The 24,402-nt window shown below is 44.8% G+C and overlaps 2 protein-coding genes across 2 annotated transcripts; both read left to right on the top strand.

The window, feature by feature from the left end:
* The first annotated feature begins 744 nt into the window (after positions 1–744).
* Positions 745–3,874, top strand: LOC146206114 (pfs47 receptor-like). The gene is made up of 3 exons (XM_084586992.1): positions 745–804; positions 1,057–1,271; positions 3,183–3,874. Exons 1-3 carry the CDS (start codon positions 789–791, stop codon positions 3,351–3,353), a joined length of 402 nt encoding a protein of 133 aa, XP_084443118.1. The 5' UTR covers positions 745–788; the 3' UTR covers positions 3,354–3,874.
* A 1,057-nt stretch (positions 3,875–4,931) lies between these two features.
* Positions 4,932–23,430, top strand: LOC146206113 (pfs47 receptor-like). The gene is made up of 3 exons (XM_084608547.1): positions 4,932–5,028; positions 15,343–15,557; positions 23,134–23,430. Exons 1-3 carry the CDS (start codon positions 4,932–4,934, stop codon positions 23,428–23,430), a joined length of 609 nt encoding a protein of 202 aa, XP_084464673.1.
* Positions 23,431–24,402: the final 972 nt, after the last annotated feature.

Raw genomic sequence — 24,402 nt, 5'->3', positions numbered from 1 at the left:
TCGCTCTTAAAAACACGGAAGCTGACAGTTGTACTAAAAGAGCTGTGATCGCAGATAATTGCAGCTGAGCATTGTGACCCATTCATTTTAGCACTGCATAGCGACCCATGTACCCATACGACTTGTAATCTTGAAAGTTACAGCAAATTAATGGTAATTTAATGGTAATTTAAAACGGACTGCAAATGAGCGCAGTGTCAAGGAGCCATGAAAGGGGGAAAAAATAAGAAACGGACTGAAACGAGACAACTACTACCCGCGACCTACCCCTGTCCAAAGAAACAGACTTTATTGAGCCCAAAGGTATTCGTGAGTGGCAGATTGGTAGTTTACTGTCATAATATCCTTAATCTAAAAGCAAAATTGAAATTACACTATTTCTTCTTTTTTTCTTTTTTTCACTGATTTATGTAACCGAGTGCAATCACATCTATAAACAGATCTACAGATATGACGCAAATTCAGTATGATTCAAAACTATGCTGGGCGCTAAATCAGGCAAAAAGGACTCCGTGTAGATCCCGAATACAAGTTCCTGGTCTGGCGTCACATGCATGAAATCAAACACCCTCGACAAGCAGAGAAAGAGTATTAGAGAGATGCTGCGATAACAAACGCGGTAGCGTTGATTCGCTTAATGCTGTTTGCCAATGCACCATGTTCCTGATTTCTTTATCGCGAATTTCAACATTTATAGGCTACCGCAGTCGCACTACTTAAAGCACTCATTATACCAGAGAAATCACAGAGAGCGAAGAAAGAACCATCCCCATAGACGACAGCCACGTATGGCCGACTACGGATGTAAGTTTTCACTGCGTGGTTGCATCACAATGCGCGGCGTATATAGATTGGTTGTCTGGAAATCTGTACGGTATGTCTGGTGTGTTAGTGAATGCGACAGAGGTGGAAGAAGTGGCATGGCTTGGCACTGAATTCCTTAGGCCTTATGAGAGCACTCAGGACAGTCATGCCCACCGGAGTAGACACCCACTACTAGACACGCTTGAAATTTCCACATATCCGTGTCATAAGCGTTTACTCATTACCTCGCAGCCAGCCAGTACAGCCCGCCGTGCCACTGGGTTTTGTGCCGCGGAGACAGCATCCCTAGCAATGCTGTGTCTGGCGGTAAAGACGTGGGAGGCGCGAGCCTCTTCGTAGGGCGTGTCGCGCATGGCGGTGACGTGCTACCGGGAAACGTGTCCCGTTCTCAAGGCGCCTGTTATGTGTCTTTCGAAGATCGCGAGCACAAGTACAAGGAATACCAGGTAAGTGAACTGTCGTCATGACAAAGTCTCTTCGTCCGAACAAAAAATCTTTGGAGACGCTTAAGCAGCGCACAAAGATTTGACGCAATAGTGTGCATGCTTTTCCGACACGTTAAATGACAGGTCACAGTAATGGTCAAAGGCGCGATGACAGGTCACAGTAATAGCCTCCATTCGGCAGAACGAGGTGTATACGCTATCGCGTAAAATTAGAAGGGGCTTATGCCTGCCCAAACATATTAAGAAGTGCAAAATCATGGTTTTTCATGGTTTTGCTGGGTGATTTTGTACTCAGAGATTGGCACAGAGTTTGGAAAAGGGGTAATTATATTCAGTTGGTTAGATTTTTGGGAAACCGAAAGGTGCCGTATTTCTTTTATTTCTCGGCGCACTCCTGCACTTACAATTAGTGTCATGAGATTTGGAGGCACATACGTTTTCGGTTGACTACTAGATGGACGCTAAAGGGAAAATAAAATGATATATAGGGCACCACCCTGAACTTTGTGCAAAAAACGGTTGCATCCTAGTTTGATACGAAATTATGTGCGTCTTGTTTCGCGACAAGTTTTGGCGCCTTCCTCTCAAACCTAAGACACGACGGCGCGCATCTTCGACCGAACAAGCTGTATGCGCTATTTATTGCATATAATCACATGTTTTGTTTTTTTCGCATTCCAGTTTTCTTTCCAGTATCATTATAAAGCCGCGAGAAAAGTAAAAAGAGCCCCTCCTTCCCCCCCCCCCCCCTTTTGTTAGCCACGAAGTTATCTTATTTAAGCAACAGCGTTATGATTAGTTATAACCCACACTCAGAAAGTGCGCAATTTCTCAGGAATGCAATTGTTTCGCATATTGTTAAACATCATGATAACAATGAATACATCCGTATATCTTCGATAGTTATACTGCAATTTATTTTCAAAAACGTGCCCCATTAGTTTTCTATAGCGGACTCACTTTTCAGAAGGAAAATTTTTCAATGCATCCGAGGTTTAGACCTCTTCACTCATTATGTTCATAAAGTATTTTGCCATTCTTAACAGCTGCCTCAAAATTACTTGAAAACACACCCCAATTGTTTTCTGAGGAAAGCCTTAACTTCTCCTTTTCGGAACAGCAGAAAATTCAAAAGCAAATTTTCTCTACATATCGAAATCTTAGACCATTTGTATCATAGGGCCATGAAGGTATATGTTGCAATATTCGGCAGCAGCTTCACAATTATTTTCAAAAAGGCTGCCCATTGGTTTTATATGGCGTTTTTAGCTACTCACTACGAGCGCAGCAAAACTTTTAGAAGTACCGTGTTGCCATGCATCGACATGACTATAACAGTCTATCTGACAATATCCGATAATTGCCTCAGAAGTAAAAGGTGATCAGATATCAGACCTCAGTCTAATGTAACCATACATCCTTTATGTTGACACCCCCCACCCTCCGGCCTTCTGGCTCCCTCTCTCTCTCTCTCCGAAGGTTCAAATGTCCGGCCACTGGCACCCTGTGGGTGTCGCTGATGAAATCACTATCTAGAACTTTGTGCTGGACAATTTATTTGTGCGAGAAGAAGAAATTGTCGGAGCTTGGGCTTTCCAAGTTTCTGAATTTTCAGAACTACTGCGCATTTGCTTTCTGTACACAATAACCAAAAAGTGTATACAAAAACACTGCATGAGAGCGGCATGAGTTTAAAATAGCCATTTGTATGTTGTCGTGAACCGTAAACAGCAGTGTTAATTTTTCAAGTTTAATTCTCTTTTGTTAAAATGCTTACTAAAATGGCTTGCGACAAAAGTCCACAGTTATCTAAGGGTCGACCTTACGCTGCCGCTATCAAAAACGACTGAACGCAGAAAAAGAAACACGGATGGCACCATACAACATGGAAATCGCTGCTTTGTTTCGCAGGTGCTCGTCTCCAACGGCGCTCCACTCTCGTGGCTGCCAGCATCTGTCGGTCAAGTGCCGAGCGGAGCCACCCAAGGGGGTGTGACCGGCCTCGGCGAGCCACTCTACATCGGCCGTGCCCGCCACGGAAGCACGCTAACCATCGGCAAGGTCCATCCGTCCTTGAAGTGATTGTACGTCCCCTACGATGGCAAAGAGCACAAGTACGCCGAGTACGAGGTCCTTGTCTGTGACGTACTCAACTTCTGAGGAGCCACGGGCTGATGTGACGGAATCCATGAAACATTAGTGCTCGTTGGGAATGAGCGGCAAAATTGCTTACCGTACCAAATGATTGATCTGTTATCTTCGCACGGGAAAATTGGAGGACAAACAAGGAGCGGCGATTTCCGGAGCGGGTGCTGAGAGAGTACTTTCGTTCATGTTACTTATCAGGAGTGGGCCACAAGGTCCAGTCATAATCAATAGCCCAGCATGTGTCACTGTCTGTACCCGACAATAAATTACCACTGGATCGAAAAGAAGGCAAATAAAAAGAAGAACGTAATGATTAGCTTTCGGTGACTGATACCATTTACGTTTAATTGGAGGTATTTGTGCCGTGTAACTCGCATGTTCTACGTTTGTGTCGAACGTATTGGAGCGAATTGTTGTATTTTTTGTGAATTCTTACCCACACATGCCATCGTAAATCGGAGGAGCGGCAACGCTGCTTATCACTCATATGCTGTTACATTGCACGTCATGAAATAAAATTACTTTACTAAATCTACCTAAGGACTATTGCAGCCCGGAGACTTGACTGCCAGATATTGGCCACTACTGCTTCGAATAACCAGTGCGTTTTCTCATCAACGTTCCCCGGTATATTCCAGCAAAAACAAAACAAATCTCCAGAACAATGCTCAAAATACTACTGAACGCCTAAGCGTTTATTTCTAACGTTTATTTTCACTTTTCTCTAGTACTGTAGTATACGAAGGGAGCCAACAGCCACTAGCATAAAAGAAAGCGTAGGAGATGTTTTTATCAATGATAATAAATAATTAATTGTGGATGTAGCTGGCTAGAAAGTAAAAAAAACTGCCACGTTTCCGCCGGTGGTATCAGAACTCACGACCTCCGAATTGCTCATCCAGTCCTCTGCCAACTAAGCTATGGCGGCTGCTGTTCAATCTTCTACCTTCTTGGGTAGGTTCGCTACCAACACCCTCCTCCACAGTAGCGGACGAGGACTTCATGTGATACCCCAAGTGTCATGTAGAACTTGATGTAACGCGGGCGGAGTGGGACCTGTGACAACCCTCTTATACTACCTATGACATCAAGGCTTCCAGATTCGAAGCCCTTGTTAAGCTAATCCACAGATCAATGTAGGGGAAATTAGAAGACTCAATACGAGATAAATACGAAGCAAGTTAACGGCCACTTACGCAGATGAATGCGTAGGAGATTATATTGTTACGAGATAGCAAGCCGATGCACACAGAGAACAGAGAGAGAAAAGATGGTCGATTACTGAGAGATTATTTAGTGAATTGCGGTGGGGCCTAGTGCGAGCGTTCCTGCCCGCGCCACTGCCCGCTTCTTTCTCGTCCGTAACATATTGCCCGGGGCCACCAAGTAATCGCCCCGATCGTGGACGAGGAAGTTTTCCAATGTTGATGCGATCCATGGCATGACAATGGGCGTGACTAGATGGCCTAAGAAAAAGAGGAAAAGGGAAAAAGACAACGGCTTGTCGACACGATGATTCCCGATGAAGCCTGGCCGAGGATTCTTTCGGGCCACAGGTCGCCAAGACCCGATGACGGAGGCCCAGGCACGCACTACATGGAATGGGCAGGTGTGATGTCTTCGAGTGTAGGTCGTGGGGTTTTGGTCATTGAGATCTTTTGTCGGCACATCGGGTCAGTGCGTCCGTATTGTGTTCAGCTCTCTCTTCGTGTCTTGTGGTTGTGTGGGTGGCGTCTCGTGTCAGTCTCTCCTTCGTCGTGTCTTGTTTTCGGGGCGAGGCACGGGACGGTGGAACGAAAAGGTAGCATCGGGTCCGGCAGGCTGGGGACCAGCCAAGTGATGACTCCTAGACCTTCTACAACCGGTACAAGAAGACGCGCAGGGCGCCGATGCTCTGGGCCAGGATGACGAGTGATGATGACGTACCCCGCATCTCCACCAAATATTACGGGGTGGCAAGCCGATGCACACAGAGAAAAGAGAGAGAAGATGGTCGATGACTCAGAGGTGATTTAATGAATTGCGGTGGGCCTAGCGCGCGCGCTTCTGCCCGCGCCACTACCCGCTTTTTCCTCGTCCGTAACAGTATATATACCTATATATGTAGCGGTTTTTAAAATGGAAATAGGTGCGAGAAAACTGAGATAATTTTTGCTCTTTTCACTCACCCGGTATCTCGAGATCTCCGAAAGACACAGCGCCGAAAGAACGTGACGCTCTCCTCAGTAGCCCACCACCGCCAAGAGCCCTACGAAATGGGTCGCACCTCCCAAGTTTCCGCTGCACGAAACCCAGTGGCACACCGGCCTCTACTGCCTGGCGGCGGGGCAATACGAGCAAGGTTTGCGGCCCTGCTATGGGGAAATTTAGAGCTCCTGTATTCGCCTGTGCCTACACGGCGTGAGTCCGATGTAAGTGTGTAGCAGTATCCCACTCTGTTCTGAGTGCTCCCATTTTATGGGACGGGAACCTATTCAATCCCGATCATGCTATTTTCTCCGCCCATGACGAATGCACTACTGAACTAGAGACCCCCGTGCCGGTTCCGAGCCCAGCGACATGTATCGCAGAATGACGTAACCATGCAAGTAAAACTTACGTCCGTAGTCGCTTGGTATTCGCTCTCTGAATGATTTTCTTTAGTTTTAAGCAGTGGAGTACCGTAGCCGGCGGCTTTGCAAGTTCTGAAAGGGGGGGATTCAAAGAAGGTTTAGTCTCGATCTTCACCTGTACAGGCCAGATCTGCAAAGTAAGTTGTGGAAAATGCATTCATCGTGCGAGCCAGAAAAAAAAAAAAAAAAAAGAAACTCTCAACTCTCGGCTATCGAACCTTTATGGAGAGTTCTCTTTCATAAAGGTCTATGTTGTCTAGATTAGATTAGGGAAGGACTTCACCAACCTTCCTGATGCCCCTAAATCACCAAATGCCTCTGACGTGTGATCGGCCAGAGATGAATAAGATGTCATTTTGTTTAGAACGAAACACAGTTCCACTGCCAGTTATGTCACTTTTCTGCTGTTAAAAGGTGGGCCGGCGTCTGTCAGTAGTTATATCTTCACATGCCAAAGAGGGAAAAAATATCTCAAAGTTATGGGAAGATTTAAGCCGCGGATGTCGCCCACACTACTGCTTCCGCAGAACGGCGCGAGTGTCTATCAGCAAAGACGAGAGGATAACGAAACAAAATCACGGACCATGTTAAAATTGTGGAACTTTAGGACAATGCCCTCATCTCACCACGGCCTGGTGAAAGCTCTATTGTACAAAGGGGCTCGACGTGTCCGTCCTCAACAAACGTCTGGAAAAAGAAGGAAGCTTGGAATATTTGCTGTGCGTGAACTGGCTCCCCACGTGTGTGAGCCATACCTCCATACTTCTGGGTGCAAAGTTGCTTCGTGTTTACAATAGCTTGATTCCCCAAATTGGGCCAGTTGCACTCTGTGCGGACAAAGGTAATGAGTCATTAAATTTCGTGTCTACGAAGGCTATCATTTGGAGTATTGCGCTCTTCTGTGACCACTTTTCAGTGCTGTGAGTTCTGCTTGGTATCATGTAGAGGGAAAGTTACTATTTGAATGAATTGGGGGTTTGCTGGACTTTGCAGACGCATGTACCGGTGCAGATAAAAGCAAACAGAGCATGTTATTTCCTTCTAAAAAATTTCAGACGGTCTGTATTTGAAACTGGCAGTCGTGGCACGTGCATACCGGTAATAGACACCAGTGCGCTTTCATACAGGACACCTAGCATTTTCATATCTCTAATACAGAAGGCATGATTGCCATTTGAAATAAAAAGCATGCTTCGTCTACTTATGTCCGCACCTGTGTATCTCATCTGTTGTGGCTCAGATTTTTTTTTTTTATATACACCGATTCATTCTGCCTCCAGTGTAACGTGCGCAAACGCTTTGGCCCCCTCTGTGTCAGTATGCCTAGAGTGGTATTGTTGAAGAAGGAATTAGAATTTCTGCGCAAACCGGCAGGACGTTAAAGACAAGGAAGAGGTTGGCTGCAGAAGTGAAATGAAGGAAGATGTGCAGGTTCTTGTCAATATAGTTGTCAGTGCAGCGTTGTCCTTGTGTTTGTGTGTACTTATGTTTTGTGTTGTTACCTGCTCTTCTGCCTTCTTACAAGAGATGTGTGACCAACTAGCTCAACGTTCAGCTCTATTATTAGACATGCGGCTATCGCCAAGCACATGCCGCTTACCTAGCTTTACCGAAATCGGCCGGGTCGCGCAACACACTGGATAATTAGGCATCGTTTTTAGGGTTTAGAACATCTTACATTCCTGTATCAGCACTGCTTCGTTCTTGGTTCCTTAGAAGTTGACTGTTTTGCAGACCAAGACCTCATACTCTGTGTATTTGCGCTCCTTCATATTGTATGGAGTGTACATGAACTTGAAGGACGGATGGACCTTACCGAGGGTCATTTTTCCGTTGTGAAGGGTATGGCTAATGTAGAGTGGCTCGCCAGAGGAAGTCCGGCTGCACTCGGCAGGTCATCACCAGAAGCCGGCAGCCACTCCAGGGCGGCACTGTCACAGACAAGTGCCTGCGAAAGAATTTCAACGCAAAACGCAAATGTGCCATCTTTAATGGTTACACTGCGTACGAACGAGGCTCGCGGACAACACTTAACAGTTAATCAAGCGTAATTCGTCCAGCGTTAGTGTCTATTCTCTTACTCTTCAGTGTCTAAGGAAAGGAGGTACAGCGTTAAAAAACAATTGACAAAAAAAAAAAAGGCAGAAGTACTGTGTGTATTCCTTCTTTTTCCTGCCTTGTTTATTGCATTGTACTGATTTTGCACTGTGGCTATTCGTTCAAAAATGGATGTGAGGAAACTATCCTATCTTGCAGCATTACTTCAGAAGTTGCAAAATAATACTTAAGAAATTTCTACAGACGAAAATGTTCGATATCGCTTCAACACTGGGCGCGATGGGATTCTTTTCATCGAATGGGCCCAAGTTATGTAGTTTCAATTACGTGGCTTTATTTATAAAATTTGCGAAATATAGAAATTACTATTTATGGTACACAGCTCTGCACTGTGGTAGTACCTTGTTAATAAGAAACACGAGACTTCAAGATATTTCTTTCAAGCCGTTTTTAATAGTCTTCGTTAAAGGAGGGAGTTTGCAATGCGGTTTATATCCATACAGCTGTATTTCGGACGTGTTATAAATCCAGAGTTATAACTAAAATTGCTTAAAGAACTGCCCCGCAGGGGTGGTGCAGTGGTAAGAAGGCGCCCGACTACTGTCTGGAATACCCGGGTTCGAACCCCACCTAGGCGGCTGCGTTTCGATGGAGGCGAAACGAAGAGGCGTCCGTGTGCTCTGCGATGTCAGCGCACGCTAAAGATCCCCAGTTGGTCGCAATTACTCAGTACCCCTCCACTATGGCTCCTCTTTCTCTCTTTCCACTTTACTCTCATCTTCCTCCCTTTCCTCCCTTTCCTTACGACGCGGTTCAGGTGTCCACAGACACAAGCGTGACAGATGCTGCGCCTTTCCCTTCCTGTGAACCAGTTATTATTATTATTATTATTATTATTATTATTATTATTATTATTATTATTATTATTATTATTATTATTATTATTATTATTATTATTATTATTATTATTATTATTAACAACTTTGAGGCAGTTTAGTGACGGAATGACGTTTTAAAATTAATTCTTTCCGCCAAAATTGTTCTCATCGATCTGTACATCCGCACTTATAAATAACCACAAAACACCAAATAAGGCTATTCACGAAAAAATTAAAATAAGTAAGCTGCACGGGTAATCTGATAGTTCGGCGGTGTTCAGCATACAAGAATGTGCTACATTGGTGTCTGTACACAAATCTTGTGAGATAAAGGTCTTCTGCTGTAAGTTCAAGTTCTTTCCATACTAATAGCGTTCATCAAATGCTTCACCCCTCGGGATGGCTGGGAAGATGGCGGACAGGCATTTTGCATTTCGTCTGTCCGCAGCAGCGCAGTGGTACTCGACCCAAGGATGCGGGATCGAATCCCGGCCGCGGCGGTCGCTTTTCAGTGGAGGTGAAAAACTAGGAGCCTGTGTGCTGTGTGATGCCAGTGGACGTTAAAGAACCCGAGGTTGACAAAATTTTCAGACCCTTCATTACACTATATACGGCGTCACTCATACCTGAGTTGCTTTCGGACATTAAACTCCGTAAACGACCAAACAAGGCCTTATCATTTCTTATAAGTGTGGCATGGCGACAAATCCATTTTAAATCATCGTATCGATAGCCGGCGCAACACCAGCCTTCAAATGTAAGGCTGTAGTTAAGTCAGCACTTCCTGCGGAGTGACGTTAGTTTGGGAACCTCATAATGTGCTCACCGCTTTGTGGACCAGTGAAAATAGTTACATTGCGACACGTGTGCTGCATGCTCCGAACGAAGTCCCTGCTACTAAATGCGAAAAAAAGCACACATAAAGTTTAAAACGTAGATCTTGGAAGTATTGACGACTATAAATATGCAAATACAGACTTTCGTGAAAGGATACCTACGTCAATGACGCATTGATTACTTGGTAATTCCTACAGTAGTACTCGTACTGGTCGTAGGACACGTAGCAGAAGCCTCGGGAGCGGACAATTTCGCCCGGTATTCGCTGTGCATAGCGCGGCCCACGAAGAGGGTTTCACCACCCCTCTCTTTGACACCTGGCATTGCTTTTACCGATAGGTCCTTTCCCCGGCACAAAACCCACTGATAGGGAAGCTTGGCTAGCTGCGAGGCAATTTAGCTAGTTTTATTGGTCTTAGACAGTCCGTTAACGACGACTTCATCACGCACAACATTCTTCTGCGTCTTCGACGTTCGTTGTGCCAAGAGCCAATAAAACAAAGGTCGAGCTTGGTCATGGTCACCCTGATTTATGTTACACGAAATCCTGCAGCATACATGAAAAGGGACCACTCCCTACGTTCAGAATGTATCGAGTCTAAACAAACGCCACAACTTCTGCTCATGCACTTAACAGACATTCCATGGAATATTTAAGAAAGAGGCAACAAGAGGCAGCACGAACAGAGATGCAAACCTTACATCCGCAGTTTGACACAGTGTTTCATTCGGGGTGAATCGCTCTTGCTTCAAGTAGTGATTTGCACAGCGGACTGAGGCAAGTAAATAGCACACTGAGCAACCTAACGCATTTGGCATGGACTTAGATAAGCAAAGTAAGAACTTTGCTTGAGTGTGAAACTGCCCGCGTACGTTTGTAATTTAGCTCTTGTGATTACTGCCAGCCTCCGTTTATGAGTGACTTCAGTTTATATCGACAGTTTGATGCCTGACAGCGGCACATTCTATCCTTTGTTCGACAAGTGGGCACCAAAGCTCACGAGCCGCGGTGTCATTCCGAAAAATACCGAACTATACACGTACTACACACAATACATAGGGTGACAAAGCGTCCTTGAAATAAACCGGTGAATGAAGGGGGCCAACATGAATGGCAAAATGAATTGGAGCTACCACATATAAATTATTTCAAAAAGCTACACAACCACTGCGGATATTCACTGAAAAATGTGCATATAAGCAGTCCCCCAAAAATTCAAGTAATTGTGATCAGTATCGTAGACAGCTACGAGCTACGCGCGAGAGCCAGCAAAAAACCCTTTCTCACCTACTGTAACATAAGTGAAATAAATGCTGCAATACAAAGTCAACATTTTGCAAATATGAAAGCTGAAGAATAGCTAAATTTCGTCCAGCTCATACCAATATTTAATGTGATTGGATGTAATTTGGACAGTATGGCGGAAAAAGGAGCAAATTACAGCTCACCATTTAGAGAACAAAGGGCAAAATATTTACTTAAGGCTACCACGGGCGAAGTTTCTCCCCAGAGCGGGCGATCTGAACTTTATAATACGCACTGAGCGGTGGATCTTCTCACAATCTCATTCATTCTGACCTCAATCTCAGCTGTTTCGAATAGCTTTGTAGCACGAAAGCTTTTCAACTTGCTCCTCAGAAAGAAAATGCTGAATGCATGTAGTCTTCTTTACCTTCTCGGTGCTTCATCACCATGGGTGGCTACCGACTATATTCTTCAATTCGCAAGTTATATCCTACCACTCAAGAGGCAGTGCCCTACTATCTGAAACTAGATCAGGGTGCCTTAGAACACGCAGCTACAAAGGTTGGCTGTGGTTTAATTCTGGTTAACCGTAGTTGAATTGCGAAAGCAACGGCTGCATGGCTACGCTCGAGATCAATTGTGAGTCGGGTCCATAAGTTCTCTCACCGGTGTTAGATTCTTTTTATGCCACAGCCGGTCGCACACACAACAAACACTACAAGGGGGTTGTTAGTGAAGCGGCGGTGAACCTCTCGCGTGGCCGACTCGTGCTCGCCCACTCTTTGTGCAAATTCTGCGCGCCGACAACCTTCGACGTCCTCGGCCAAAGCCCTCTTCCTTCCTTTCTCGAGACATGCAGCGCGCTCTTCATCCATTTCTTCTACACATCGTCTCCTGGGGGTTTCGTTGTGCCCGCCATTTGTGGCTACGGCCTACGAATGTGGAGCGAAAGCTTTGGCTGCGGGCGATCGAACGTTGCATCGAACCCAAGCAGCGTTCCGTTGAACGCATCTAATTTCACCGGCGTTTTAGGCGGTGGTGGTAAAGGCGTTTATTGCATAAATATGGGGGACACTTAAGCTCCGCCTTTAAGAGTATGACGCGCGACAGCGTAGGCTACCAGCCCGCATATAAAGCCCCTCTTTAACCAAGCCGTATGAATGTGCCTGAGCGGCCTATAGGGGTAACGTGGATACCTGAGTCCTGGCAGGCTGATTCAGACATAACCTTCCCATGCATGTGAAACGAGAGACCCAAGTTGGCAGCTCCTGTCATTTGCGGCTACGGCATATGAGTCTACGCGACGAGCCCAGCTGGCTGGTGTAGTGTTGCTTTCGCAAAAAAAAAAAAAAAAGGAAATTTAATCAAGGAGATCAGACGTGTGGAGTATGTGGTAAATCCCCAGAAACAAGTGAATATCTTTACTCGAACATGATGGTATTATATCCTTGAAAGTAAGGCGAGCAGCACTTAAGCACTGTGTCAGCACGCTAATAATTTAAATATACACAACCAACTACCTGCATTTGTAACATTCGTTAAGCTGAAAAATTTCTTGATGCACGCGACGGGATTTCCGAAGAGTAGAAGTACATACTTTACGGGATACGTGGTCTGCGAATAAGAACTGCTAGCAGATAAGAGATAAGAAATTCAAGAGTTTCATTGTCATCGCCATCATCAGCAACCGCTTAGGCATGGTATTCAAGCTTCTCTATTAACCTAAACTGAATGAGAATGCTATGTTCGATATTGTCACGGAGGAACGCGCAGGAACGAAGACGAAGTAGTTGAAGGGCAGAGGTGTGCGTGGTGTCAGAAGTGGGATTGCGTGGAAACGTGCGCTGGTTGGTCTGTGACGCGTATTGCCATTCCCCGAAAACTGCAGCAACGGAAGTGCCGGGTGCGTCACTGAAAAATAAAACACAGCCCTACGTTTTGTTTGAGCATGAAGCGCTGTATGGCAACTGATATGAAATATTAATATAATAGTATACATTAAAATTACTTTCTGTAATGTGCATAAGGGTGGCGTCCATCGCGCCATCTTTGCGACATTGAATAAGTTAATTTCAAAAATCGACGCCGCGTAAATTCGTTAAAAGAGTTTAAAGCTTGTTAAAAGGTGATTGTTGCTGAGAGCTCTGTCTGAACGCAACCGAAAGGGAACATACACTCACTGAAGACAGGAGTTGATTACAGTGAAGGTAATTGTATAGTGCAACCGTTGTCTTACCGTCATATTATGGCTGCGTTCGCGGCTGGTTTTGCTGCGGTTCAGAACAAAAACATGCTATTATGCAACCTAAAGGGGAACATACTCGAGGAAATATGGTCGTATATCATTTGAATGTTGTGCATTTACAAAAAAATAAAAAAACTGCACCTACAGTAATCGAGCACATGTCTTTCAATCACGTACGTGGCGTGAATCTACTGCGCCACAGAAGCGACGGGTAGTGCGTTCTTTATATGCGCTCTTATTCGTTTTGATTCAACGTATTGATAATAACGCGACGGACACAATTGGCATGATCAGAGGATTTCTGAAAGCAATTTTGAAACTATTTTATTGCGTATGCATTTTAGTTCGTGCCCTTCAATGTATACTCAGAAAACATATAGCTTCATTGACTTCCTTTTTGTTGTGTTTTATTTTTTAGTTACGTCACCCGGCACTTCCGTTGCTGCAGTTTTCAGGGAATGGCAATACGCATGCAATACGCGTAGCACAGAAATCGTGTTTCTGTTGTCGTGGACTCGTGCACGCACCTTCGTTCAGCGAGCAGCTACGGACAGATTCCCTTGCTAATTATATTCCAAATTTACAAACTTCCAAATTTTTTGCTCTGTATTTTTTTCCTGTCATTCAATTGTGTTATCTTAAAACTTAGGGTATTGTTACTTGATAAAGAATTTAATGTACATATTCAGTATCTGTAGCACACTTGGCAGTCCACACTGATCCCCATCCCCCTTCGTGGGTATGTGCCATTTATCAAAGCAGAAGAAGAAGAAAAGAAGAAGAAGAAGAAGAAGAAGAAGAAGCGGAGCCGGCAGCTTGCGGATGTCACCTTACCGCAAGTATTTGTGAAAAATAGGCTGTGGGCAGCTGAACCGTCGTGGACTTTCGCTTCCTGCGGTACAAGTCAGCTCTGGTGACTCTGGTGCTGCTTCTAATTAGTCATGGACGCCTCGTGTGAGCAGACAGCACCGCCGAACCAGATTTGTGCTGACGACGCTTCCTATAACCAAGGACCATCATTGAACCAGGACTGTGCGGGGGTGAACAATTCGGATGGACAAAAGTCTTACCTAATCAGAAATGTACCGGGGACGGCTCACGTAGGCACAGAGAATTGCGGGACCAGAACACCGCCGAGGAGCTTCCGTTTCAACGGGCATCGCCAAACCAGAACTTTCCCAATAATAACTCGTGCGAGGAGCCAGTATTAGTGGACCACAACTATGCCGGAAACGATTCCTGTGGGCAGAGCGTGCCACAAAACCAGACCGGTGCCGGGAGTGATTTATTTCCTTTCTGCCGTCACATCCCTCGACCTCTGCTCTGGTACTGCATTAGTACTGGATGCATCAACTATCTCTGCTTCTGCGACAAAGACGGGCGCCGCGAGCATACAAGCTTCACCAAGGGTTAGTAGTTTCTTATAATACATCAAATTAAGGCTTCTGATGAAAACTAATATGATTATATTCGACTCCAAGATGACTCTAAGTGTCCGCGGTCCACGGTGTGTCAGCGCCTATAACACAGCGAACAACATTTGACGTGATGTGGGTATGGCTTAAAGGCCAGCGGTACAACTGTTCTGGTTAGCTTTTTGCACCGCTGGCTTAGGTGTTCACTATAAGGTGTTCACTATAAGGTGTTCACTATAAGCAACGAAAACAATTGCAGTTAAAAAATATCTGCACCATCAAGTGAAGTGAAATTTCGGGCAGCCGTAATTTGACGTATGGGCAGGGCCGGTGTTGAATAAGTAGTTTATGTTCGACAACTATGTATCTACTATAAGTGCCAAGTCGCATTTGGCTGGGAGCCTGCGTGAACGGTGGTGCATGTCCCACAAGCAAAGCAGCCCGAGTTGATTTAGACTCATAAGGTTATTAGCTTAGAAATTTCTATGCACGATCATCTTGCGTTTCCTGTCACCGTAACGAGTGCGTCTTGTTGAGCATCCGAAGAACCAAATGGAGTTCACTTTCTAAAGGGTTGTACTGCGCAAAGTTTTCACATACGCATGTGATAGAGTTTTGAATTTTCCTCGCAGCGATCAGCTACAAGTCTCCATGCGTCTGGGCGACCTGCAAAAGAGGCAAAATCCCGGTAGACGCTGTGACCGGAGGCGACGACACGGTAGGCGCGATCACCTATGTTGGGCGCGCGGTGCACGAGAGCAACGTTATACTTGGCAAGGTGCTCACCATCCTCGCTTACTGCTACGTGGGCCAAGATAAAGTGGAACACAAATACTGGGACTACCAGGTTAGTGCAATGACACTGATTTCTTCTCCATTTTTCTCGCTATTGCACATGCAGTGTTATCACGCTGCTACAGACTCCGCTATATATGAGCACCTAATTATACCGAAGTTGCGATCACAAGCGTGGGAAGAATCGCGCATCGCGGAGACGGCAGGAAAACACTCGCCGTGAGAGCGGCAAATTGGTCAGGTATGCAATAATAGAGTCTTGCATCTCTGTTCCGCAGCATGCCGCTTACGTACCTCCCATGAAGCAGCGATCCAAATCACGTGAATGTAAGTAGAGTGCTTCGATTTTGCTGCGTGTTGGCTCCTATAGACGGTGGTATGAGAAGCTTATTGTACCGAAGAGACTCAGGCCAAGAAGGACGCCAGCTCTGGAGGTGTTCCTCATCATTTGAGGCGTCCCTCAAAGGTGGAATAAGAATAAACCTTCGAAACCTCTTTGATGCCAAGTAAGGCACTCTACTGCTGCGCCATCCAAGCAGGTATATGTGCCTTGGTTAAAACGGAGTGTCAGGTGATCGTCTACGACCGGTAAATAGATAAAGTGGTAGATTAACATTGTATCCTCATAAGACTGTGTGAGATACCAGAGGCAGAAATTAAGATATTGGTAAATAATCTAGTAGAAACTACATGTACGCGAAAGAGACACCGCGATAGGGACCACAGACGAGAGCCTTCAACCCTACCACGCCATATGCACTTCAAAGCAGAGCTTAAAGGTAACCTGCATTTTTCCCCCTCTTTGCTTCCTGCAAACTAAGACACCACTGAAGGAAAGCTATCAGCACTAACGTTTTACTTCCGGCTAAGAGGCAAGAGCCGTTAAAGTAATATTGTCGCAAGTTCACGGCTCCTGAGAGAAGAAATACGTATTGTACTGATATGTGATGATTATGTAGGTGATGGTTATGTTTTAGAAAACTCTAATTTCGACAATTTATTGGTAATTACGGTATAATTTAAGCAAAAACGAAATTTCTGCCTTGCCAAGTAGGTGGCTTAGTGCAAAGAGCTCCCACGTTTCTGCGCCTCCTCTGAACTACTATGCAACTTCATGAGAGCACCTGAAGTCTAGAACTTGTACAGGCTGATGGCCAGCGACCTTGGTGTGCCACTGAGGAATGTGTTTTGCTCTCCACAGCCTAAACCAAGTCCATGTCATCCCAAATTCGCGTGCGCAGTTTTCAAAATCAAAAAATAATTGCTATCAACATCATCATGATCGTAATTTTCACAACTGCGCCCAATGAAGGGTTTTTCACCAGTTAATCCTGTCCCGTGCCAACTGCAGCACCCACCTCAACCCAGCAAACTTACTTATCCGTCCGCTTGTGATCTTCTGCGGCCTCCTGTCTAGTCTGCCTTCTCTCGGAACCCAGTTCATTACACTAAGCGACCATTGCTTATGTTGCCTTCGAGTGGCCTAGTCTGGTCGTGTTTATTGCTTATTCTCAATTTCAACTGGGCTGTCATTGACTCAAGTTTATTTTTTAGTCAATCCAGCTCTCTTCCTGACTCTTCATCATCATCATCATCAGCCTGATTATACCCACTGCAGGGCGAAGGCCTCTCCCATATTTCTCCACTTAACCCGGTTCTGTGCTAGCTGCATCCACTTGACCCCTGCGAACTTCTTAATCTCATCCGCCCACCTAACTTTCTGCCTCCCCCTACTACGCTATCCTTCCCTTGGAATCCAGTTTGTTACCCTCAGCGACCATCGGTTATCCTCTCTTCGCACTACATGTCCTGCCCATGTCCATTTCTTCTTCTTAATTTCCACTAGAATGTCATTAACTTGAGTTATTTCTCTGACCCACTCTGCACGCTTTCTATCTCTTAATGTCACCCCTACCATTTTTCGTTCCATAGCCCTCTGGGTTGTCCTCAACTTAAGTAGAACTCTCTTGGTTAGCCTCCACGTTTCAGCCCCATAGGTGAGTACAGGCAAGATGCAACTGTTGTACACTTTCCTCTTGAGCGATACCGGTAAGCGGTGACTCTTAGTACGTTACATATACAGTCCTTGTCAGAAGTGCAGATCCCACGGAGTATGCTCCTGAGTCGTGCAGTGGCGCTGATTTAGCCTTAGTGGAGGTCTTTTCCATCGGAGAGGATAGGACAAAAAATCTTACCACCGAACGATTCGGAACACAGAAAATGTTTTACAAACCGCGCGAAGTGGCTCAGAAGCAGCCCAACTGGGCTCTGGACTTTTGACAAAGACTGTGCATATGATTTTCCTTTCTTTACGTTACTGCGCGGTCCTCACGCCAACTTCAACCGTTTTTTGCTATACCCTCTTAGTTTGTGAGTACCGGAAAGATACAGCTGTTGACGATAAGCTGTCAGTCATGGCCTGCGGATACCTGCCAATGCACTTGACTTCATTCTTAGTAAAGAGAAATCATTTTCGTCCCGTAAGCAACAATTCGGCGACGTCCATGGCCCGAGATTCGAATGACGTGATCACGCCCATGAACGGTGCCACGACATATGTAAGATGATATCTGTAGCCATGAATGTTGAAGCGTAACTCACGAATGACCCCAGATAGATCCTTACTCATTTTTATTACGCTGCGTAGCGAGACAAGAGTACTTCGAAACGTAACGTACTATAAGTTGTAGAGAGTCTATACAGTCATTACGCACAGTCATTACTCAGTTATACGCATGACTCATGACTCAAATTCGTTTCGCAATGTCGCATGACTTATTACCTTACGAAGTAACGTAATGTTAGGTGTAGGCTTGGTACAAACGCCACGTATAATCATGACTCACTATCCAGATCATGTCTTCTGACTCATAGTCATTATGCAGTGTAGCATGACTAGCGATTCTTTATTTATTAACGAAATGAAGGTAAGGTGTAGAGTTTGTACAAACATTACACGCACTCATGACTCATAATTCGGTGTGTATGCAGCGCAGCATGTCTTTGCACTTGACAAAGTAGCCTAATGTTTTCACATTCTCGCATGTAAAAGCAGTCTCCTGGTCATTTCACTACCGTGGTCCATACTGCCTGTTACATTTCCACATGAACGAGATACCTTTCTTGGTCCTTGCAATGATTTGCAGTGTAGTGTAAACTGTCATGAACTGTCAATATCCGTCTGTAAACTTTACACAACACAAATATCTGCTCCATAGTCTTCTGCGCTCTCTTCAACTTACGTTGAATCCCTCCACTTTTCTTCCCCATATAGGGGAGTTACCGGTAAGATGGAACTGTTGTACACTCGTCTTGAGCAATACCGCTAAGTTGCTAGTCATATTCTGCGAATATTTGCCGAATGCGCTCCATCCCAATCTTATTCTGCTAGTCATCTCCCTTTTGTAGTCGGAATCTGCGGTTGCTACCGGTCCAAAGTATATTCGCATACCACTTTAATATGTTTCTACCTGTCGTAAATTCTTGTTTTGTTCCCAGTCTATTGAACATTACTTTAATCTCCTGCATATTAATTTTATGTCCACCGTTACATCAATTTCATGTATATTAATTTTTAGGCTTACCATTCTGATTTCCTTCTCTAGAGCAATAATCATTATTGGTAAACGGTGAATAGGAGATTGCAGAAGTGTTCTCCATGAACCCTTAACCGTTAACTAAGTGTCGCAATTTCCGTCTCTGAATACTTCCTTTAAGGAAGTGGTTAACAGAACTATTTGTATCCTATCTCCTTTCCAAATACCTCTTCTTATGTGAATTTTATTATTTTCATTATGAAGGAATTATGGTTGCGGCTGGAGCCACTTCAAAAACAAGTAAAAATAATTGGATCGGCACAAACTTTCTGACGAAGTTTTATTTAAATAAAGTAAAATAAATGAGCTGAAGTAAGAAAAAGTTAGGTAGGTAGCGTGGGAGTAGAAACCACGTGGCCCCTTAAATGGCAACTCCGGAGGTTTTTTGACATTCGAATATTTTAGTAAAAATTTTACCATAGGTTCTCCTCTCCGTCGTGACGCATTCCACAAAATTTGGGCGCCATACGATAATCCGTTCACGCGCAACATGGCTTTAAAATATGCCGCTTTCATGGCCTAAGTTGAGAGTATTTCTGCGGGCAACACTGAGTTCCTGACGTCACACACAGTATACCGGAGTTACTGTCCACTTCCCGCGTGATTATGAAATTGTGAGGCTTATATTGAACTGCCTCAGACATTTTATGCAGTGCGTCATGATTTCCATGCTTTATTTTCACCATCCAACGCACGTACGAGTGTTTTTCTAATACTGAGTGTGACGTCACCATTTCTACAACTGGGACGTCGTTTCTGGCCGTGAAAGCAGTTTCGGTTTCGATTTGCTGTTTTTCTTTTTTAAAAATACTTCTACTTGGAATTTCGAAAAACGGTTTTTTGTGTTGGAGTCAGGACATGCCAAGGAATGTAATTCATCTAAAAACACTAAATGATGAAAAAACCATTGGAGTTGCCCTTTAAGATTTCCAGTTGGCTACGCGCGCTATCCACATGTCACGAATGCCCGTTGGCTGGAGCTGCGAACACAGGGAGATATAGGGAATGCGTGGTGCAGCCGAAAGTTTAATATAAGAATCGAAAATATTGACATAAATATTAGTTTAAACAACTAAATACACAAAATGTAATGTCAAAGCATCAAAAAAAAAAATAAACCAAGGAAGACAAACATCACTAACGATAACACATTCATACTCCCGCCTTCAGTACTCGGTTCAGGAGCTCTCCGCATCTTTTCTGTATATAGAGGTTGTCTGATTCGTCTACTACTTCCTTTTCGTCGTCTTGGTGTTCGTTTGCGCTCTCGTGAATAACAGAGCTGACCTCTCCTGCTACCAACACGGCAATCGTACGCCGTTAGAGACATTGGGTCGCCATTCGGTCTAGTTGAGCTCGGGCCGGTATTATTGATCAGGTCAGTCCTGCAGGGCGGACACAAAAATGTCGTTCCAATGAGTGAACGGCAAAGTGGCGCATAAGTGTTTCCAAGAAGCTGACGCACAAAGTAGGGTTAAAAGCTGATGTAAATGTGTAGCGCTGCGCGCAGTAGATCCGGTGCAACTTTTCGAAGGGAGTCAGTCAGTCAAACACTCAGTCCAAGCATTTTATCCGAACAGAAGGAAATATGCCTGCTTATGGACGGGGAGTGACATAAAGGTGGCTGCAAAATTGCGAGTATGGCGATTGCTGTTTTTTTTTTGTGTGTGTGTTTTTTTAGAAATGCAAAAGATCTGTAGCTTGTTTTTTATGCCGGTGTTGGGATTGGTCCGTGTTTGGTACATGGCGACTGCATGTCCTGAATACAATGGTGTCTTGTTTTGTCGGCGGATGGGAACTGCCAAGACACTTAGCGCGGGTGTTTAATGATGGTACATGTGTTATTGCTGCATCTGCGCCATTGGTTGCTTCGATGTGCTGTTAGTGTCTTCCCCACTTGCTGGCAACTTGGGGGTTAGCGCGAAACTGATTTTCGAATTGTGAGCCGCTACTCGAGTGAAAATGTAACGGTTAAGCTTTCAAAACAGGTTCAGCAGAGGGTAGCAGTAAGGATACATAAAATGGCTCCTTGCACAGCGCGACAAATCAACTGAAGCTCGCTATTTTTGCAGTATCGCCTATCCACTTCAGAACGTCTCCAAATGTAAAAAATGAGGTGTCTTCCCTTACAAAAAAGCTTAATGAGTTTCTGATTAAATGTTAATTACATTTCTCCTCATGCACATTAACATTTCTATACATTTTCTTGATGCATTTTTGATGAGTTTCACAAGAAAGTTGGCCACCGTGTTTCTGGTTGGTACCTAATGTGTGCATTTCTTGTGTGTTGTTCATGAGTGTTGACCAATGAGCGCCTGATGGCTTTCACTTTTGGATAAAAAGTAAAAGCTAAAACGTAGCGAAGGTCCTCAACTACATTAAAAAAAGCTAAAAAATAAAAAAATTTAATACTAAGCGAAAAGAAAACTGCACCTCTGGCGCGATTCGAACTCGGTACCTCTTAATCTGTAGCTTTCTACGGTAACCACTCGGCCACTCGGGGGAACTGATAACATTGGTAACGTATTTGCTTCTTATGTCTTGACTGCATCCATAAGATTGGGACTTTAATGTTTCGAAGCATGTTTCGAAGTGTACAGGCAATTGCGGCTGCTCTAACAATTACAACTTCTTGACCATTAGAACTTGCATCTAATGTTCTGGATACCTCTGCGCACTATTTTGTCCACTGGAGTCATTTTAACTTGTCGAGTTTGGCATCGCTGGTAAATTCATCAGCGCTGGCTCTTCGGTGGTTACTACCTTGGGCGTAATTTTCGCTGAACACTGAGCTGTAGCACGAACATTTAAGGAAAAAAAAAAGTGCGACCAAGCTTCAATACCGGCAAGCGCAGCAGCGCCGACACTATTTTACTGGTAACTAAATCTTATTTGTATCTAAACATTTCGGGAAGCGATGCGATGACTGAGGGCTCGGCTAATCTATACGCAGAGCAAGAAGGAGTTCGAAAGCTTAAGAAACACGCAAAATATCATGCATTATAAAGAAGGCAATGCTTCTCGTGCCCTGGTCGCGTACATGCTCCCACGACGGTCCAGTTCCGAGGCAACGCACGGCTCGGGTTACGTCCGCGCGTTGTCGTTGGCGCAGGCAGGGTACCCCTGCTGGTCTTTCCGAAGCGGCCTCCTCGCAGGTGCAAGGAGGCATTGGAAATGGAGCGGCCGTGCGTCCGTTTGCTTGGAGGCGGGTTGGCAGTGCGTCGGTTCGCGTACACAACAATATCCTTGCCCGTAACACCCTAAAGCATATTGTCCAAACATAGCACCCCTTCGCTTCGCAAGAAGTGATTTGCAATGGCACAAACACCCAAGACTCAGGGTGTAAACGTGTTTTGAATGAAACAAATGTCGAAAAAGTTGTTTTTGTTTTTACAGTGAATGCTAAACAGAAATGAAAACATAGCAAAGTATATACATTCGCTTAGTGATGTATACTTTCTCTCATTTGAGAAGGTCAATGTATTTCCACATTAGCTCCTATACAAAAATACTGTGTTTTCCAAGCACAAAACTTCTTGCGTAATCTCAAATGAAAGTCTGTTGCGGATCTCATGTTAAAACACATAAAAGTTGTTTCTTAGGCAACATTCTACATATGCTAAACAGAAATGCAAACTTAGGGCTCTGAAAGCGTGCAGTTAACAAGGAAAGAATATATATTCACTTAGTGATGTATACTTTTCCTCATTTGAGAAAGTCAATGTATTTCCACATTAGCTCCTACCCAAAAATACTGTTGCGTTTTCCAAGCACAAAACTTCTTGTGTGACCTCAAAGGAAAGTCTGTTGCGGATCTGACGTTAAAACACATCTAATCTTGAATCTCCTTTGAGAGGTTGATGACTCATCAAAAACACATAACGTGCGTAACAGAAATTCAATATCTATTTTTGTAAGGGTTTGTTCTTCAGACCCTTTTTGCCCGCCTCTCACGTCGTTTGATTGATGGCATACTGTGTTACCAATCAGATCCAGTGTAATCACACTCGGTGTTGAAACTCTGATTCGCAGGCGCTCGTTTCCGATGGTGCACGCCTGGAGTGGCAGGCTGCGACTGATGGCGCAGTGCTGAAAAGAGCCATCCAAGGGGGCATGACCTCCGATAGAGAGCCGCTCTACGTTGCACGCGCTCTCTACAAGGGAATGAAGACTGCCGGCAGGCTGCAGCCTTCTCAGCGCTGCGCGATAGTCACCTACGGCGGCGTCGAGCATCGCTATACCGACTACGAAGTCCTCGTCTGCAAGACAGTCAACTTCTCAGAAGCCCATACAGCATCTTCAGCTACAGTAGCACTCAATCCTACTTGAAATGGCTGGTGAACGTCGCATGCAGCAGAGGGCATATTGCTTATTTTGAGCAGTCATCGCAATGCGGGTATATGTTGGAGAGTATGGTGTAGGCAATTCACCAAAGTTTTCAAAATGTGCGCAAAAATGCCGCTGTTCGGAAGTGCTCCCGATGGCCTTATCCGTCTGGCGGCATCACAAATCTCGAATTATTGAAATGAAAATCACCGAACATAAATGACTGTGAATGAAAACGCGCTGACGGAAAACATTTTGGTCATTCGTGCATAGGCATTGCGGGCAGAGCCACTATGGAACCACTATCAATCGCATGGAGAGCACAGAAGCCTCCATCACACACATGGCCATCGCCTTCACCGTGGTCATTGCGCTCATCATACTCATGGATAATTTAATGCATTTGGACTAACAGTACCTGCGAACACATTATCCAAAACGAATTCATGAACTAAACGCTTCATCAAAGCCTCAGCCAACACCAAAAATGTTTTCCTACCATTCCGACTTCTTCTTTTAGTCATTCTGAGAAGCCGCCAGTTCCATTGCCTCCGATCCTCGCATCCAACACGCTGTCAAAGCAGAAGAGCAGCCAACCTCTCATGCTTCGCCTGCAAAGGAGCTAAACTTGACTGATATATTCAACGCGATATCGCGATCTTATTTCGTGGGGTAAATGAAGCTTCAAACCGGCTCAGGGAGCACATAACTGGACTTTAGAAGAAAAACGTTGGTGGTGGCTTAGCTTGGTTAAGCCTGGATCTCAGAAATGAAAAGCTTCGGTGACGTCGTGGCTTAGCTTGTGGTTCCTTGGCGTAGTTGTGGCTTACCTTGTTGTTCACGGTTGCACCTTATAGATATTCCATGGCTTATCATCACGGTGAAACATTGATTGCAGCCGTACAGCACATAGGATTAAACTTTATTCCCAGTCCACATCATCATCACCGTTACACTTCTCTATAGACATAAACA

This window comes from Amblyomma maculatum, chromosome 1 (genome assembly GCF_055883805.1).
Source record: "Amblyomma maculatum isolate TAMU_Amacu chromosome 1, ASM5588380v1, whole genome shotgun sequence".
Classification (NCBI taxonomy): domain Eukaryota; kingdom Metazoa; phylum Arthropoda; class Arachnida; order Ixodida; family Ixodidae; genus Amblyomma; species Amblyomma maculatum.
The sequence above is the reverse complement of the archived record's forward strand: the minus strand, read 5'-3'. Positions and strand labels throughout refer to the sequence as shown.

Coding starts and splice junctions, on each gene's coding strand:
- LOC146206114 (XM_084586992.1), top strand. Junction 1,272..3,182: donor ACAAGTACAAGGAATACCAG/GTAAGTGAACTG, acceptor TTTGTTTCGCAG/GTGCTCGTCTCCAACGGCGC.
- LOC146206113 (XM_084608547.1), top strand. CDS start 4,932: ATGATTCCCGATGAAGCCTGGCCGAGGATTCTTTCGGGCCACAGGTCG. Junction 5,029..15,342: donor GCACTACATGGAATGGGCAG/GTGTGATGTCTT, acceptor TTTTCCTCGCAG/CGATCAGCTACAAGTCTCCA. Junction 15,558..23,133: donor ACAAATACTGGGACTACCAG/GTTAGTGCAATG, acceptor TCTGATTCGCAG/GCGCTCGTTTCCGATGGTGC.